General features: G+C 39.3%; 1 protein-coding gene across 1 annotated transcript in view; it reads right to left on the reverse strand.

Annotated features, from left to right (window-relative positions):
* The window catches only part of LOC121299568 (rasGAP-activating-like protein 1), a 48,337-nt gene that overhangs the window by 15,707 nt on the left and 13,495 nt on the right, over nt 1-19,135 (reverse strand). Inside the window, exons 6-13 of the mRNA XM_041227356.1 lie at nt 14,811-14,892; nt 12,492-12,632; nt 11,750-11,841; nt 11,027-11,144; nt 9,820-9,973; nt 5,283-5,347; nt 3,602-3,714; nt 1,143-1,335 (exon numbers count right to left, since the gene is read on the reverse strand). Coding sequence (XP_041083290.1) covers nt 1,143-1,335; nt 3,602-3,714; nt 5,283-5,347; nt 9,820-9,973; nt 11,027-11,144; nt 11,750-11,841; nt 12,492-12,632; nt 14,811-14,892 — 958 coding nt within the window. The remainder of the gene's footprint in view (nt 1-1,142; nt 1,336-3,601; nt 3,715-5,282; nt 5,348-9,819; nt 9,974-11,026; nt 11,145-11,749; nt 11,842-12,491; nt 12,633-14,810; nt 14,893-19,135) is intronic.

Genomic DNA, 19,135 nt, shown 5'->3' on the forward strand with positions numbered 1-19,135 from the left:
AATAAAAAAGTGATAACATTTTTCATTAATACCATCTTTATATATCACACTTCAACAATCTTTGTAGTTTGTGTTACAAGGATGGACTCATATTGCATAGCAGTTTCGCCCGGTCCAGGTTTTAATACCAGCTTGATTTGCCACAGTGTATAGGTAACAAGCTCAGGTGTATCATATTAAACTCAAAGTAAAACCAGAAATGAATCAAACTGCTATGCAATGGAATCTTATTTCCATCCCTGTAACACAAACTACAAAGATTAGTATGATATATAAAGAAGGTGTACATGAAAAAATCTTTAAAAACTAAGATCTATGATATGATTTATACAATGGTCACACCAATAATTGCAATTATGGGGGAAAAATTGGTGTTTTGTTTTATTATTATTTTACTATAAAAAGCTCAGCAAACTCATCTCAAAGCCACACAGCGAGGAGACCAGTGAAACAGCCCCTGTGATCTGGGAGCGTGTGCCTGCAGTGAAATCCATTCTTAGCAGCTTCTGCAGGGCTGCTCTGAAGGGCTACAGGGTTAATAGAAGCACACCTCATTCCTATTCCTCTGTGAATGAGAATCTGTGGTATAGCTCTGCTTCCTCAAAGGGTCTGAGGAGATAATGGGGTCTTTTCATATGCTATTTAGATGTCCTAGCAGCATTGAGTGCCACTGCCCACTGCCTTCCATGCCAGGTAGGGAGCACAATGCCGGGAACTAATTATAGAGGCAGCATCCCTCTTCAAAAAGCAGGCAATATTGCTTTAAATGGTGCAGGAGTGAACTGCATAAAAAATCATATGTAATATTTGACCATTTCCATCATATAAACCTATTTTAGGACTGGGGCTTGACATTTTCTGTGCTTATTTTTGGTTGCAGCTGGTTGGAAATAAAGAATAAATGGAAAGCTACCACATTAATCAGCAAAGCCTCTGCAACCTGGTGCACGATTACCAGGTTGAAAGACACATTACTCTAAAAGGTGAGCGACTGATTACAGCATTTCAGGCACTACACAAAACTAAACATAGAAACATTCAAGCCCTGATCAACGTGACCTATTGCATATGGACATGCGGTACTATGACATGTCCTGTAAGTTTATATATATCCTGTGTCCGTGTTCACCCCCTTCCCGCACCTCATTTTCTGCCTCAGGGAACTGCTCCTCCACCCTCTTGTGAAGCTGCTTGAAGGCCACTCTCATGACAGGGGGACACTGGACCACGGAGCCCACAATGGAGTCCATGATGTCGGACAGGTAGGCCCGCAGGAGCTCCAGGCTGCTCTCCCGCACCTCAGCCTCTGACGCCGAGCCCTTGAATGGGATGCGCCTGGGGAGGAACGCCACTAGGATTAACACCCTGGTGTATCACCCTGATAGAAACCCAACAGGAACCATTAGCACACCACAGCCTGCACACAATTCACTAGCAACTGAACGCACGCATGGGCTTCTATTCACAAAGCTATTATGTTTTAAATGGCTGAATTACGTTTGGTATGCACATAGCTTTCTTTGTTTTTTTTAAAAAAAAGCAACTGCATAGAAGATTTATATAGCTCAAAATGCATTCAACGCATCAAACTATAAAAAATAAAGGTTACCTATGTGTACATACTGCTACTTTTAAGCACTGGCATTCATTGCAGAGCGCATTCCTGTTTGATAATTCACAACCAAAGGCAAGTACAGCGATTCAGCAGGAATGTGAAGAGCCAACAATGTTGTTAATCTTTTTTTCTATTTTTTTAAAATGGATCCTTATTAGCTGTTTCAATTCAAGCCTAGAGTCTTTCCTAATAGCAGCTGTTTAAAAAGTACCAACAAAACAAGCAACAAGTGTGATGACGACAGGTGATATTTTGGGGCATCTTATGCAGTGTTAGCATTACAGAACTGCATAGTTATCAGAGCTGCTGTTGTTTGATCATTTAAAGCAGCTCCACAATTCAAATGGAATTGTAGGCTAAGATGCTGTGACAGTTTCAAGCGCAGGTAGGCATGGATACCCACTTTAAATTTGTTTAAAATGCTTTCATGATTAAAGTTATGGAAACAGTAACACTACCAGACCTACCCTACGAATGCATGATAATTATTGCAATCCTTATGAACCCCAACAACTCTGATTACAGTGTGAAATGATTTATGCTTGAAACAACTGCACACAATTTCAGAGTTGTTGTTTGTTTTGTATTTGGTATTTTTTTAAAAGCTGCAAAAAGGAAAGTGGCATGAGCCAAAAAACATGTAGATATATACCTTATATATCTTATAAATGTTTACTATAGTAGATGCGTATTAAAGTGTAATAGAGAATAGCAATGTGTAATAAAGCACAGTGAATCCATGGTACAGCATAGGTAAGCATTGTAAAGAGGTATAAAGCATATTAAAAACATGGCAAACAATGGTAAACTAAGGTAAATGCATAGTATAACCATGGGAAAAGCATAGGGGCAGAACTGCCAAATCATTAACTTAGCTGCAAGGCAACTAGGTGTGTGCTTAAAAATGATCCTGTTATGTTTTAAGCTGGGAACCTGTTTTCAACTCTCACTTTCAAGATACTACTGCTAAGCAACTACTACAACCGGTTCTTGTCACTCGACTGATTCAGCTTCAAAGCGCTTGAGTACAATTACAGGAGGTGTGGATGAACCATGGTCTAATGGATTCTCACTCTCTCATCGGTGGGAATCTGTCGCCTAGCAACCAGAAAGAGCATTCTCCCTCTGGGGAATACCAGTGTTCGATCCAAGCTATTCATCACTACCCCTAATCTCAGTTGAATTATTTATTTACCAGATAGTGGCATGGGCATGTATCATATGTGCATTGACTGCCATTCAAAACTATTTGTTTCCATAAAATAGCTATATTTTATTATAGTATATAGTATAAATTGAACCTAAAATACAGACATTTTCACCAGTCCGTTCAAGCATACTGAGAGGGAGAGGGGTCTTAAATTGTTAATTAAAGAGTGACTTCAAATGTCATTTTCTGTGTTATGGTGCTTTGTTTAGGAGTTCAGGAGCTGTTCTTTAGTTCTAATTGCCTGTCATAGGTGTGTGTTAGATCAGTGTCTATGTGAAGTGAACAGCAGCCCCAACTATTGCAAAGGGAAAAGAATCTTCATCCAAAGTGGAAGATCACAAGATGGCTCTTACTTCTGTAAAGATGTTTGGCTGATCTAGCATGTTGCATACACCTGTGGCAGGCAACCAGAACTACAGAACAGCTCCTGAAGTCAAGTGAAAGCACCTTCAAGCATAAGAAAGCACAGTGTATGAGGAACCGCAATACGAAGCACTCAGTATGATTGAAAACACGCTGACCTGAGAACAGAAAAAAAAAAACACCAGAAAAATTCTGAAACTGCATATAAAACTTGGCTTGATTTTAAGTTGCTAAAATTGTTTTTAACTTACTGGAAAGTTGTTGAAAAAGTCTGCTTCATTTCAGACTTACTGCAAATCTTCATAATTAAATCTTCTCAAATAATGTTAAAATAACTGTATTTGTTATTTAATATTTCTTTATAGAAACTGTAAGGCTGATGAGAATGTTACTAAGGAAAACGCCAGGGTTACCTGCTCCGATTCAGCTCAATCTTACACGGATCCAGCTCGATGTACTTCTTCTCGTCGAAGATCCTGTTCACAATGGGCTTTAAGACTTCATGAAGGTACAGCATTCCCACGGCCTGCGCCCAAACAGCAAGAATTCAGAACAGGAGTTCAGAGCTGAGGTTTTATATTGAGTAAGACAGAAGGTGGCAGTCCAGGAGAGCTGAGAATGGAGTGTGCATTGTTAAGGTGTAGGGCAATGACAGTCCTGGAGAGCTGAAAATGACTCGTTCAGTATTGTGGTGCTGGAGTGCTGAGAATGGATTGTTTAGACTGATTCTCAGTATTGGGGTGCAGGGCAATGACAGAGCTGGAGAGCTGAGAATGGAGCGTTTAGACTGGTTCTCAGTATTGGGGTGCAGGGCAATGACAGAGCTGGAGAGCTGAGAAAGGAGTGTTTAGACTGGTTCTCAGTATTGGGGTGCAGGGCAATGACAGTGCTGGAGGGCTGAGAATGACTTGTTCAGTATTGTGGTGCTGGAAATGGAGTGTTTAGATTGTTCTCAGTATTGGGGTGCAGGGCAATGACAGAGCTGGAGAGCTGAGAATGGAGTGTTTAGACTGGTTCTCAGTATTGGGGTGCAGGGCAATGACAGTGCTGGAGAGCTGAGAATGGAGCGTTTAGACTGGTTCTCAGTATTGGGGTGCAGGGCAATGACAGTGCTGGAGGGCTGAGAATGTCTTGTTCAGTATTGTGGTGCTGGAAATGAAGTGTTTAGATTGTTCTCAGTATTGGGGTGCAGGGCAATGACAGTGCTGGAGAGCTGAGAATGGAGTGTTTAGACTGGTTCTCAGTATTGGGGTGCAGGGCAATGACAGTGCTGGAGGGCTGAGAATGTCTTGTTCAGTATTGTGGTGCTGGAAATTAAGTGTTTAGATTGTTCTCAGTATTGGGGTGCAGGGCAATGACAGTGCTGGAGAGCTGAGAATGGAGTGTTTAGACTGGTTCTCAGTATTGGGGTGCAGGGCAATGACAGTGCTGGAGAGCTGAGAATGGAGTGTTTAGAGGGCAATGACAGTGCTGGAGAGCTGAGAATGGAGTGTTTAGACTGGTTCTCAGTTATTGGGGTGCAGGGCAATGACAGTGCTGGAGAGCTGAGAATGGAGTGTTTAGACTGGTTCTCAGTATTGGGGTGCAGGGCAATGACAGTGCTGGAGAGCTGAGAATGGAGTGTTTAGACTGGTTCTCAGTATTGGGGTGCAGGGCAATGACAGTGCTGGAGAGCTGAGAATGGAGTGTTTAGACTGGTTCTCAGTATTGGGGTGCAGGGCAATGACAGTGCTGGAGAGCTGAGAATGGAGTGTTTAGACTGGTTCTCAGTATTGGGGTGCAGGGCAATGACAGTGCTGGAGAGCTGAGAATGGAGTGTTTAGACTGGTTCTCAGTATTGGGGTGCAGGGCAATGACAGTGCTGGAGAGCTGAGAATGGAGTGTTTAGACTGGTTCTCAGTATTGGGGTGCAGGACAAGGACAGTGCTGGATAGCTGAGAATGGAGGGTTAAGACTTGTGCAGGGTAATAGTTCTGATGAAATATTAGTTAGCCTAACTAATGTATTGTTCTTTTTTAGAATACATTTCAGTCATCATATCCTGTTGACAGTGAAGTGTTTTCAGGTGCGCCCTGCTTGTAAACATGAACATACCTTCATAAACTGCTCCATGGCCTTTGACGCAAGGGAGTTGGATCTGAACAGAGTGTTGGGATCAGCTGGGAATAAGAGAAAAAATAATCTACACTTCAAAAGAACACAACATTTATAAATATTGTTAACAGTGTATAATAAGCATCCACAATGTTTCAACTGAACTTAAACTGAATTTCTTTGAATATCATTTGTTACACATTTTCCTGGACTTCCTAATACTTAAAAAAATATTCTCCGGGGGAAATAAGTTAGAGGGTGCTCTCAAATGTCCTTGCTGAGTGGACGTAGGTATTCGGGTCATTTTGACCTCATCCCAGAAATCAATGTGGTACACAGTGATTGGCTTCCATGTTGCCACGGTAACTCCAATTGAACCATCCACACTATGTGTTTGCCTTCCCTGAGACGCACATACCATCACCTTGGAAACAGAGTATGGGAAGAAAACATTCACCCCTCTCAATTCAGCCACTTAGTGGTGTAACAAGGCTCAAAGCCAACATTTCCAAATTTACCTGAAAACTTTTGCCGTCAGACCCTTGTCAGGTTGCTATGGCCACAACTACTTATCCAATTGCCATAGTGACAGTAGCAAACCACTTATAATTAAAGAGAACTCTCTATTAAGGATGCTTATATTCCAAGGCAAGGAATATGTATCATTTTTAGTTTACTGTAAATGTTTTGTTTTTTGCAGCTTATTAAAAAACTGAGATTGCAGACACACTCAAGTGGTCTTGAAATAAAACCGTACCCTCCAAAGAATATAGTTGCTGTTTTAATTTTTTTAATCCTTCACAGCACGGCAAGCAAACAGCAGGGCGCTTTTAAGGTTCTTTTAAAAATACAACAGGGGAATTGGAGCCTTTGTATAAGAAGTACGTTCAAAATGCAGCAAAACTGATGTTGTGTTTAAAAATGACACAAGCCCAAATTTACTGAAGCACAGTCTGGTTAAACCTTATATTATTACTTTATATTTTTTCATTTCTTTGTTTTCAGTCAGCTATTTAAGCTTATTTTATGTTAGTCTTTTATTTCTGTTGGTAACATATATTTTTAGTTGACTCTTAACCAAAAAAGGCTGGACTGCCACGGTGTACTGAAATCATTTTTCTTAGCCCATACTATGTGCTAACAGCGGTATGGGGAGGCTTTGGTTACTCTGGAGTTAAATAGCTGACATTTAACAACTTATAACAAGTCTACAGTAACACGCAGGTTTTTTTTCTCAAGCAGAATGCTATTTAATCAGAGCCCCATAGTGTTGCTATGGAAACAGAAATGCTCATCTACGCACTAAAGTTTCCATCTGCAAGATAGATGGGAAGAACATACTGTATATATTTAATCTAACTGTGTTTAAATTGTATGAACTTCTGCTTGGGTATTGGTAAATATATTATCAAGAGCAGTACTGAGTCCACTCTCAAACCAGACTGTGTTACTGGTAGAGTTGGCAGAATCAAAATGATTCTGTACTGATCCACCAAATACATATTATAATCATTATGCTGCGGACTAGATGGGAACAGTCCATTTTATTTTCTATAAAAGCTACCCCTTAACTAAATTACTGTATCAATAACCAAACTACTCTATAAATATCTGTATATATTGTCAAAAAACACACAGTTATTTTTAACAATTGAAGACAAGCAGAAAAACAATTTGCAGCCATTTAAAGTGTAGGTTCCCTTATGCAAGTTTACCATAGAGTAATAAAGCGTAGTAACAGCATGGTAAAGCACAGGCAGGCATTGTAAAAAATAGAGAGGTATGGGAAAGCCTATCAATAAACATGGCAAACCAGGGTAAACTATGGTAAATGCACAGGATAAGCATGGGATACGCAATGGAAAAAGTCTGGAAGGGTTGGCACAGGTATGAGGTATCACAGTTATCTTAACTAGTGTGTTCTTCTTTCAGAATCACTTTGTATATAATCTCATAGATTGCATGTCATAGAAACATGTCTTATTTCCAAGTACAGCTGGTATAGCTGGAACTGTATGGTACATGTCAGAAATACCACACTGGTCGAAGGCTGTACTAGTGAGGGAGACAGGCTGCTGAGTTACACACAAAGCACTAAAGTTACAGCAATTACAGTAAGTGTTTTAAAAGTACCGGAATCTTTTAAAAAGTCAATTGACGTCGGTGCCAACGCCTAACAGCAGAATCTATGGAAATGATCTTTAAGATGCTATGAGTTTTGTGTTTTTAAAGATAGCGGAAACCAATGAGGTAAAAATGAAAACAATGTGTATATCAACCCAATATAGCCAATTGTGACGCTGTCAGTTTCATAAAGCGGCTGCAGGCTGAGCTGGGCTAATGTGTAAAAAAAACATTTCACATGCACAGAAACAGCCAAATCAGAATAAAGAGACCAGCCTTATGAAGATGGGAGATCTACAAAAGGGTCCACTCTGGAAAGATGTAATGTAAATGACCCAATTTGGGCAAATTTGGACGCCCATTTTTTGAAGTATGAACTAGTAGTTAACAAATGGCATCACCGAGTTCAAATCAGTCCCTACAAGCATGCTGGTTTTCATGAAGATCCCTTTTCTTACTTTGTGTTTTGCCTCCTCAACAAGGAAAACAAGACGATTTTTTCCACTTTGACTGCCTTCAAGTGTATTCCTGCATAGTTAGTTTTCCTCCATTCTTTATTCTAACTAAGCATGACAGTCAATTCCACTGTCGTATAACATGCACTTTTGTGAGCCACTTGCACCTCGCTCACTGCAGCCAGAGCTGGTTTTAATGAATGACATCAATCTCTTTTCACCTCTACAAACTGCGCGCTGCCAATTCCTTCAGGCTCATTCTCAAGATATGCTAATACAATCAACTGGACCTCATCTCCTCAATGGTTTGAAAAGAGGGCTCTCAGCTTTATGAAAGCTCATTAGCATTGATGGAAACTAATCAGGAGATATGGCTTCTTATTATCTTTTCCACTTGATGAGAACAGTGGTTGTCACATTTTTTTCCTCTTGGTAACGCAGTGAAGAATTGTGTCATTGTATTAAATGTACTTAGTTCTGTATGAATGAATATGTTAGTTCTCACACACTAAGACCTGAATTTACTATAATGCAACAAGCACAGAGTTCTGTGTTAGTGTTCTAACATTCCTTCAAGTTTTATAAATAGAGGTGGTTGTAGAATAAAAAAACGAGAGAGAAAGGTACAGTAGTTACTGAACATTGAACCCTGAAATCAGTTCAAAAAAGGTTAGAGTACATTAATTAAACACAATGTTTTGCCAATAGAAAGAGACTCTTTAAAAGTCATTCATAGGGATTTGCTGTTTAGTTCAGCCCTGTCTGCTTCATCATTCAAATTGACTTCGACAGCTTGAGATTTAAGAGGCCATCACCTTCTCTAACAAGAGCCAGAATGTTAATTAGAGGAAAAGCTTTTAGAGTGATGCTGCTTCCCAGTCCTAGGTTTGATTTACTTTTGCCCGGCACAGCCCTCAGACTGATACCACTGCACCTGCAGCAGCCCAGCTCTGCTCCAAGACTCCACAGCACCCTGAAATACCAGGGACTGGGATTAGGAAGGTGGGGGCACTAAAGCTAAGGGGATAGTCTGCAATTGATGACTTGTAACCATTATTACCATTCACCCTAATTATATAATTATCTGCTATACATATATAAAAAAATAACAATTTTGAAATACACAAAGAACATCCATGAGGTGGCAGTGGCTGTATCATTCATGGAGTATTCTATTTACATTACAAGTACAATGTATAAAAAAGAAAGTATGTTTAACCCTAAATTAAAACATCTACATCTGGAGCATTACGTTTCTTAGATCAAGCTCTACATCTGGTGTAATTTGGAATGAATGCAACACCTTTATATGCTTAAAAGTAGAATGAGTCCAAAATAATGCAGTGGATTTGTTTTTCTAATAGAGTAAACTTGTTTATTTTAGAACATTAGTGGCCTGAAACCCTTTAGTACAGGGGTTCTCAAACTCAGTCCTGGGGACCCCCTGTGTCTGCTGGTTTTCATTAAAACTGAGCTCTCTAATTACCCTTAACTGAACTAATAATTAGCTTGTTTTCAGCTCTTAAACAGTTGCAGTTCAAGTTACTTATAAAATGTTACAGCTAACTTGAAATATGCAAACTGTTCAAGAGCTGAAAACAAGTAAAAAGGTCTAATTAAGCACATTATTCGTTTAATTAAGGGTCTAGTTAAGTAATTGAGAGCTCAGTTGGAATGAAAACCAGCAGACACAGGGGGCCCCCAGGACTGAATTTGAGAAGCCCTGCTTTAGCACAAGGAAACAGCAAAAAGACAACCCTGCAATAATTATTTAAAAGCTTCAGTGTCTGATATGGAGAATAGCTGTGTTGAGTGGAGTTATTTCTCTTAAATGTCTTTGGAAGCCTGCAGTTTTGAAAGCATTCTTATTAGAATTCTGAATATTTAATCAGCCGGTACACAGCACTTAAAATAAAACCCTTCAGACTAATGGCTTTCTTCCCAGTGATGTCACTTACAGGTCTGGTTGACTTCTCTCATGTTGAGGTAGTCCAGGAAGGGCACCACCAGTCCCTGGCCCAAGTAGATCTTGACCAGCGTCATGGCAACATCCTGACGGCTCTCCACTGTTGTCACTTCCTCTAGCATGATCAGTGGGGTTGTGTCCTCCACCTGGAGGAGGGAGAGATACTGCTGAGTAACACAGAGGAACAGACAGACAGACAGACAACCATGACCAGACCAACACTGTCCATTGTAAAAATACAGGACAAAAATACAGTTTCTTGGGGTATATTCTGGTACTGAAAAATTATAAAAAATTACTACTGTGTGGTGTTTGTAATCCTTTCAAGTGGTTCTAGGATGAGTTGCTAAAATATAGAGATTATCATTTTTCTCTAAATTTAGCTTTGAGCTTGTGCTGAGCTTGGAGAAACCGAACTGCCGGTACATATGCTTTCCTCATCCCCTTCAAATCATATATAATCATGTGAAATAGGAGACAGTGTACAATTAATGCACAAAGAATAAACCACATGTATTAAAGACATAGTAGTCTTTGACCAGCTAACGTGCCACATAGTGAAGAATTTGTTTTCAAAAATACATTCTGAATCATGTTTTGTCACATGACTGATAGAATGTTCACTACAAAAGGTTCCAAGTTTCATATAGGTATTGTAATAATAGTAGGTGGGCACTTGATTTGGATGGAATTAATCTTCAGTCCCAACTGTTTAGAACAGCAAGCCCCTACTGTAGCAGTGTGGGTGCCTCTTTTGCAAGCTGTAAAAAAGTAAGTGCTCCAGTTTGCAGTTAACTTATGAAGGTGTTTATGAGGCTGTGTGATCCAGTGGTTAAAGAAACTGGCTTGTAACCATAAGGTACCCGGTTCAAATCCCAGCTCAGCATAGTTCACACATCCTAGTCTTGTATCTTGTAAAGTGCTTTGAGATGGTGGACCACTACAAAAGGCGCTATATGTTTTATAATACTATACCAACAGCCACCTGCATTGAGGTGCAGCTGCAATCCTCTCTAAAACCTTGCTTTCTTTGCACTGCAATCATGCTGTTTGTTTGTGGAATGCTGGCCAAAAATACACCTTCCATGTAGCTAAATTTAGATACAGTAAAACACACCTAATACATGCACTTGTTAGGCGTTCAAGAGTAGTCAAGGGACAAAAGGCATGAACACCCTGCTGATGGTCAAGGAACTCACCTCAGCAGGACAGATCACAGACTCCACCAGCAGGTCAATCAGGGGCTGATAGTACATTGAAGGCAGGATGCGGTCCTCCGCAAGGCGGATCGTCAATCTCAGGGCTCCCAGCTTACCCCTAGAAGAAAGAGCTTGGCTAACCGCACTATACAGAACTCTGCATCTAAACTGTGTTAACGAGTTTTCATAGTCAATGTTTATGAGGTTAACAATCCTTCTCAGTGGTTCTTATTTCAGTTACTCAAACACTGGGTCTGTGTTTGTCAGTGTAAAGTTGCTTTGACCTGAGTTCAAAGGTGGCTCTTTCGTTCTAGTGTCCAGACAGAGACATGTAACTCTGTCCATGATAGTAAACACCAGCGCCATCTTGTGAACCCCTGTTCTGTTTTGCCAGCAATACAAAAGGACACTTGATCCTGAGTTGGTGTTCACTAGATGGTGCTGGAGATTACGGGCATAAAGACACTCTGGCTGATCCCGCCTACTTTACATTTGTCTATGACTGACAACTAGAACTGAAGAACAGCTTCTGAAATGAGGCCAAAGCACCTTAAACCTGTGGAATAAACTACAATTTCAAATCCCAGAAATTAGTCTGCAACTATGCTGTTTTCTAAAGCTACCTCCTCATTTTAAGTTTTATACCAAAACCTACAACAGTTTTATTATAAAATAATTAGAAGTTAACAAGTCACCAGCAGTGCAGGTCTGGCAGTTTCTCACCCTGCATCATCCTCCATGTTTCCTAGGGGCAGCAGACGAAACCAGCCCCGGACCTGGGGGGACCTCTGCAAGCATTCCAGGGGGATCTCCACCTACACACAGGGCCAAAGCACACAGACAGACTGTCAGTGCCACACACAGGAGATCTGCTGGATTACACAAGACAGGGTGGCCTTCACTTACCCTTCTTCAACAGTTCAGTACTAAAGGTCCATTGTTAGCCCTAGGGCAGCTACACTGGTATGAGCCATTGGTAGAACAGTACTACAGTGGTAACATTTTGATATTTTGAAATAGCAAAGATGTCTCCAATGCATGGTGGTTTTCAATTGCAGTAGCGTATTAGTGCCAGTGTCCCTTTATGAGATTTGGCAGAAATTCATGCAGCTGTTTTGGAGAAGTATCAAAACCGCCATATTGGATAGGCATTCAAAGTCAAGGTGGCTCAACACATTCCCTATTGGTGGTTGTTAAACTTTCCAAGTTTCTAGTCAACACATCAACAGTTCCTGAGACAGTGATAATGTATACATCAAGCATCAATCAGATTTCTCTTTGGATTGCTCCCCTGAAAAGCTCACTTACTGGTATATTGATTGTCACAGTCCTATGTCTGCCTCTGTGCTCCTGTGCAAAACTGACTATCTGTACTGCTGCAGGAGGGTTCATAATGTTGTACTGTATGTGACCCTCACTGGGGTCCTTGTTGCTAGGTTACGCAGTGTATGGTAAGATGGCTCACCTTTCCCAGGAAGTCATTCTTTCCCACCAAGTCCCAGTCCCACACCTCCAAAGTGAGGCTGCGCCCCTCTGCCACCTCTGAGCCCTCCAGCTCCAGCTCCAGCACCTCGTCCCAGTGAGGGAAGCGTGTCTTCTTGATGATCTGAGTCACAAACACACAGATTAACCAGATCCACACATTCTAAACGTGTTCAAAACAAAACCAGGTCATACGAGGTATGCTTGTAGAGACTGAGATCTACTAGGGAATGCAATTTCAACGCTGTAGTGCCTTTATTGGTGTTAAAATATCTAAAATATTTCAGGTAAGAAATCCAATATTAAATATGGCCACCCCCATGCGTGAAATGACCACAGAACTCCACGAACAGTCAAGGAGCATTCTGTTTACAATGTACATGGATGGAAAAGAAAGTGTGTTTAAAGTTGAACTAAACAAATGCAAAACTTTTCTGAGACCAAGATCTAGAACTTGCTGTATACTAAATTCATTGATATTAACTTATTTAAAAAAGATTGTATCCTTTCAGTTTTCAGTTGTCTCAAACTAATCCCTGTAACTGCTGAAATGCATTCCTGTCTGGGATAACAGAAGTTCAAATGTCAAAGGTATTATTTAGCCTGGTGGTGTGTGCAGTAGGTTTGTGGCACTTTTCCAAAAGTGTAAAGAGGTCCGACTGAGTCATCTTCGTGTTTGTTTTATAAAAAAAAAAACTAATGAACTGAGGTTAGTTTTTTTTCAGTAATCGCCCCTAGTTGTTATCTCTATGGCAACCCAGACATCTCGATTCAAGTAATCATCGCTGCTAAAATGTTTTAAACACTGGGCTGTGTCTGAGTGTTGAAATAGTTTAAGATTAAGTAGTGAGGTTCCGATAAATAAAGCGTTATACGTCCACTAGTAATGCTACAACCGTTTAAATAACATGCCTGTCAATTTTTATTTTCATTGTTAACATCTGGACAACTTTTTACATGCTCTTTTCAAAATGGCCGCTCTAGTGCACTGGGGTTTGAGATCTGTCCTCTAAAAATCAACACGGGAAGATAAAAAACAAAAAACAAAAATCATGGATCGTTATTGCTGTGTTACCTGTTTGGCAATAATATTTATACTAGCAGTGCAGTAGAGCAGACATTTTGAAACTAGCTTTGAAACAGACTTGTGTGAAAAGTTGCCAGGATGTTAAAAATGAAAAGAATAGGTATGTCATTAACAGCTGTAGTCACACACAGGGGGACATGTCACTATATTTTTCAGAACCCTACTACTTAACTCTTTAAGGTACAGGCAATAAGATGATAAATATAATTTAAGAGAAAAAGAAAAATATGAAAGGTGTAAGCACAGACCGATATGCAAGCACAATCTTCTGCTACAGATGCACAATGAATGTAAAGCAGTCAACTGCTTTATAGTGCTTTCTGGAGTGGACGTTTTGATTAACTTCACTAATTTGTCATTGTAATGTTTGTTACAAGTTTCTTAATAATCCTTACAGTCTTAAAACATGTTAGTGGGCATAATCTGGATAATCAGAGCATCAGCACCACTCTATTTTATTCAATAATAAGTTCTCTAGAAGCTTTGATAAACTTCTGAAGATTCAGACACTGAATGGGTGTCGATATGAAAATCCATACTAAATAAATACTTCACTCACTTTCAATCACAAGATACATTTTTTTCTCTCTTAAATGCTTAATACTGTAAGACTTATTTCCACTAAATCATTATGTATTTGCATGCTACTCAAGGGACTAGCACTGCAAAAATAGAGGGTGTTATAAATATAACATTGGTTTCTTTTACAGGGGATGAGAGTGTGTGTGTGTGTGTGTGTGAGTGTGTGTGTGTGTGTGTGTGTGTGTGTGTGTGTGTGTGTGTGTGTGTGTGTGTGTGTGTGAGATATACTTACAAGGCAGTTAGCTGGATATCTGTCAAAAGATAATACCAACACTTGCTCCCAGTTGATTAGCACAGAAGCGCTACCTGGGGAGTAGGCAGTTTACATGTTTGTCATCAAGAAAGTGAAAGAAAGCACTGGGCTGCAGTGTGGAAGGTATAATAGTGGGTTTGAGTATCTCAGTGGTTAGAGGAAGAAATAAAGTACAGGGCTGCAGTGTGGAAGGCAGTGGGTTTGAGTAGCTCAGTGGTTAGAGAAAGAAAGAAAGAAAGAAAGACAGCACTAGGCTGCAGTGTATAAGGTAGTGGGTTTGAGTAGCTCAGTGCTTATAAGCTCTGGGCTGCAGTGTGGGAAGGCAGGGCTGGATTCTGCAGGGGGGAACTGTCTGTCCGTCAGTTTGTCTGTGCACTCACAGAGGTCTCGGCCGTCCTGTTGTTGAACAGTATCCTGGCGAAGGGGTCGGAGGTCCCAGAGATGTCCCGAGGGGCCAGGTCTCTATGGAGACAATCACAATGGCACAGTCAGGGTGAATGAAGGAACAGCAATAACATATTGTAATAGGGTTTAACTGCATTAAAGTACATGACATGTGCATAGGGAAATGTAAAGTTGAAATACTATATCAAATATTTATAATAAACATTTTTTAAATGTGTAAACGTTGATCCATTAATCAGGACAATGTTAAAACATTTACATTTAATTTTTTTAAGGGGTAAAATTCAGCCTACATAGCAAATAAAATGTCTTAAAAAAAACCCTATTTAAAAGTTATTTTCTTACCTCCTACAGCAGTTCCCTCTGCTTAATATATTTAAGTGGTTATGACTAAGCCATTACTTGAAGCCTTGTCAGCTTGACTTGAATTTGTACTGTAACTCCAGATTCTTCAGTTATATTTAGTTGCCAATTACTTTAAAGGTTATCCAATATGTAAAAAAAAAAAAAAAAACCACAGTATCTTTCATTAATCCTGGCCTTTTGAATTGACCCACCCCACAGAGATCTTTAGTCTCCATGGTTACAGAGAAGTAATAACCTCACCACCAGATACAACACCAGGGTGTTTAATTTTAATGTAGATATCAGAAAGAGAGGACTTCTGCTTGGTATGAATTCTGAACAGATTCCTTAGACAAAACAAATACAAATACTGTTCGAGCATTCATTTTACATTTTACAAAACTGATTTTATTTTGTATTAATTTAGTGAGGAGTTTTTTTCCAACTGCATTGGTGATTTATTGACTTATTAGCGTCATTAAACACAATAAAAAATACAACGGGAATGGGTCCAAGTTATTCTAAGCTCTGGTGATTCAGTGAGTGGAATGTGTTAGGATACATTGGCAGCTGAATAAAAAATGTTTTTCATCCATGGTTATTAAACACTCAATGGTAGAATATGCAGCAATGCAAGAAATAACATTGATTGACAAACAATGTGCCTAAAACCCTACCAAATTGACAGCACAAATAACAAAAGATTTGTAATAAACAAAACAGACCAGTTTTTCCTACTTAAAAATGATTATTAAGAGTTATTTTCCAGCTTTACTGGAGTCTACATTTCTCTCCCCTGCAGTATACAAGGTAAATGTCTGCTATGTGCAAAACCAGCACTCTCAATGGGACCATTGAGATATTTGTTACCAATGAGTGGCTACCACATCGAACCCTGAATATGACCTAACATCAAGAAAAGATTGAGAAAGACTAATATCTTTACAATATGTTGTACATCTTTTATACCAGAAAATATGAGAAATACAAGATGAGTTTAGTAATAAAGAGATTAAATCTGTATGCATACATCACAGTTTGGAGAATACTTCTTGTATTACTACAGCAAAATGTGATTATTATGTGTTGCTGTTAGGTTGTTGGTACTCTTTGCTCAAAATAGCGGCTTTGTCTCATTTGATAAATGTATTGTTTCTTCTTCCTCTTTCGGGTACATCTTGTAATGCTGTACGTATTGTATCCCTAACTGTAAAACTGCAAACACTTCGAAAAAAAAAGTCCTTGTCTTCAGTGTGAAGTCATACTGCATTTGATAAATGTGTATTCTATAGTAAAAGCAGAGCAAAGTGTGATAGCATAGTAAAAGCATTGTAAAACATACTTTAGCATTGTAAAGCCCATAGAGGTATGGTAAAGCATATTAAAAAAACATGACAAACTACTGTATGGTAAATGCATAGAACAACCATGAGAAAAGCATGGGCAAACAGCTAAATTATTATTGTTGTACATTTTTATAAGGATTTTAATGTCATTTTATTTTTACGTTTTGGAATATGAAATACACAACGAAACTGGATGATTGTCACAGCATCTTTACCCTAATACCACAGAGCACCTAGAGGGATCAGTATCAGGGAATAATAAATGCATTCCCATGAAATGTATGTGTTTCAGTCACTGCACACATACAGCCATAAAAACTGACAAAAGAAAAATGGCTCAGCAGACATAGCAATGTCACATGATCTGGTTTGGCAGTCAATGAAATGCTTATATCGATGTCCACTGTGCTTTTTAAAACGAACCTACGATCTGGATCACTTTTGAGAATCCATTGCAAAGAAAGTTGACAGGCTTGAAACTTAATCAATCAATGCAGACATTGGAGAATATGTTTTTTAGCTTTATAAACCAAATCATGATGCAGACATGACTATTTTCCCATGAAGGAATACACCCCCTGAATGTGCATCATATTTAGTTGACATTCATCAAGTGTTTCTGTATTCATTTATATTTGGCATGTTTTATAAGTTACCAAGCAATTATATTTTATTGGTGTTATTAATCCTTATATTAGGATTTATTTTTCAAACATTATGTTAAAAGAATACACGTCAGTTTGCTAAATCATTTTCTTAATGCTTTGTTATCGCATGATAAGTGATCTTTTTTTTTTTACAGTTTCTCCGTTCAGGACATTTAGGATGTTAATGAAGTCACCAGCATGTCGGGTCTCATTTTCTGTAATGAGTTAAGAATGACCATGGCAACTTGGAGTGTGCACCTGTCATTTCCTCCCCCCCTGAAACAGTGAGTCTGTTAATAATTTGCATTTGAAAATCTCAGACAGTCTCCCTGTTTCAGGAGGGAAGGAGTTGCAAGTGCACACCAAGGTAATATTTATAATTGCCTCATTACAGAAATTCCACCTTGTTCAGGCATGACCCCAAAGTATAATTATTTTTATACGTTCAGCTCTAATGTTAATCACTGAAACACTACATAAATTACAAAATAATATTGACCAAAATATTTTGTTTGAAAACAATAACGTTTAAACAGCAAATTTAAAATCCTTGTTCTTAACATTATAAGCCCAGGACACACACACACAACCATTGGGCACACAGCCACTTTCACATTAACAGCTGACACAGAAAACTAACCTAAAATTGCCGTGGCAACTTTAGCTTTACCTCCATATTTTGGCATTCTGTACAGACGTTATTTAAAGTCAGAGTTAGTCCTGCACTCAGTATTGCATTTCATAACCCCCCTTGTTTAGGTATTTAATTGAAATGACCAGGATAGTGCCAGGAGCACTCGGGCCCCGCTAAATCTAATCTGAACTGATCACACTTATCATGATACTGTACACCTCACCTGAGTCTGACGGTTTGCTATTAGGAGTTGTTCATGCAGCTATTGGTGAAGTTTTTTAAAAAGTGGCCTGATTGCACAAACACACTATGAATATATTGTACTTATCCCATGTTCTGAAACACAGGACTGGGGGCAGGGCTGGCAGAAAACCTGTTTAAAGTTCAGGCTATTTACAATCATCTAGCATTAGCTATGGGAGCACACACTTCTTTCAATTAAAACCTGAATGCCGCTACATAAATCTGTCAGACAGATCTTGCAGCTCCTCTCAGCAGCAGGAGGTCACAAATACCAGCTTCACGTGAAGCAGGTAGCTCAGGATGAAAGCATAAGAGAAATTAATTCTGGAGAACGACGCTGTCATCTCTGAAGCAGTGATGGATGTTGTAATACCAGATAAAAAATGAATCTTGCTGACCTACAGAGTGATTACATTTGTCAAGCTGAGGCACAATAATAATGCATCACTTCACAACCAAGATGAATTATTAAATACCCCTGTTGAACACGAGTGCTTTATTAATAACTAAGGTATGTTTGCAGAGGTCCAGGGTAATGGTTTTGTGTAATCTAATGTCATGGATTAGAACAAGGACTCCTGTTCTGTCCTGCTAGGCATGGACTGGGTCGTTCGTAATGTGTGATTCCTGCATGTCAAATCTAACATATAGTGAAGATCAAATTGGTCAAGCATACACAGCAGAATGGGTCTGGGCTCAGCCTCTGAGACATTAACTCTGTACCGACCAACTGTTTCTCAAAAGTAACTGAAATTCAACTATGATGTCCGTTACTCTTACTGCAATATTATTTTTTGACAGCCTGTGTTAAGGTGCTGTTACGATCTCCAATCTCCAAGTTTACGCTTTTTGGAAGCTGACGTCTATCCCTACTTCCCAGCGGAGGAGATGCATTGTGGGTGTGATGTTCCAGTCAATGGAGTAGGACAGTTAGAAGACAGCTGTTTTAGTTTAATGCAGTCCTATCAGAACCTTATAAGAAGTAAAAATACAAATTGAAACATATTTCAGAGAGGGCACCAGAAACTCTGAACTAAACAACAGGTTGCTGTGCCTGACTATCTGTGGCTTGCAACTAAATGTGA

The sequence above is a fragment of the Polyodon spathula genome, chromosome 25, assembly GCF_017654505.1.
Source record: "Polyodon spathula isolate WHYD16114869_AA chromosome 25, ASM1765450v1, whole genome shotgun sequence".
Classification (NCBI taxonomy): Eukaryota; Metazoa; Chordata; class Actinopteri; order Acipenseriformes; family Polyodontidae; genus Polyodon; species Polyodon spathula.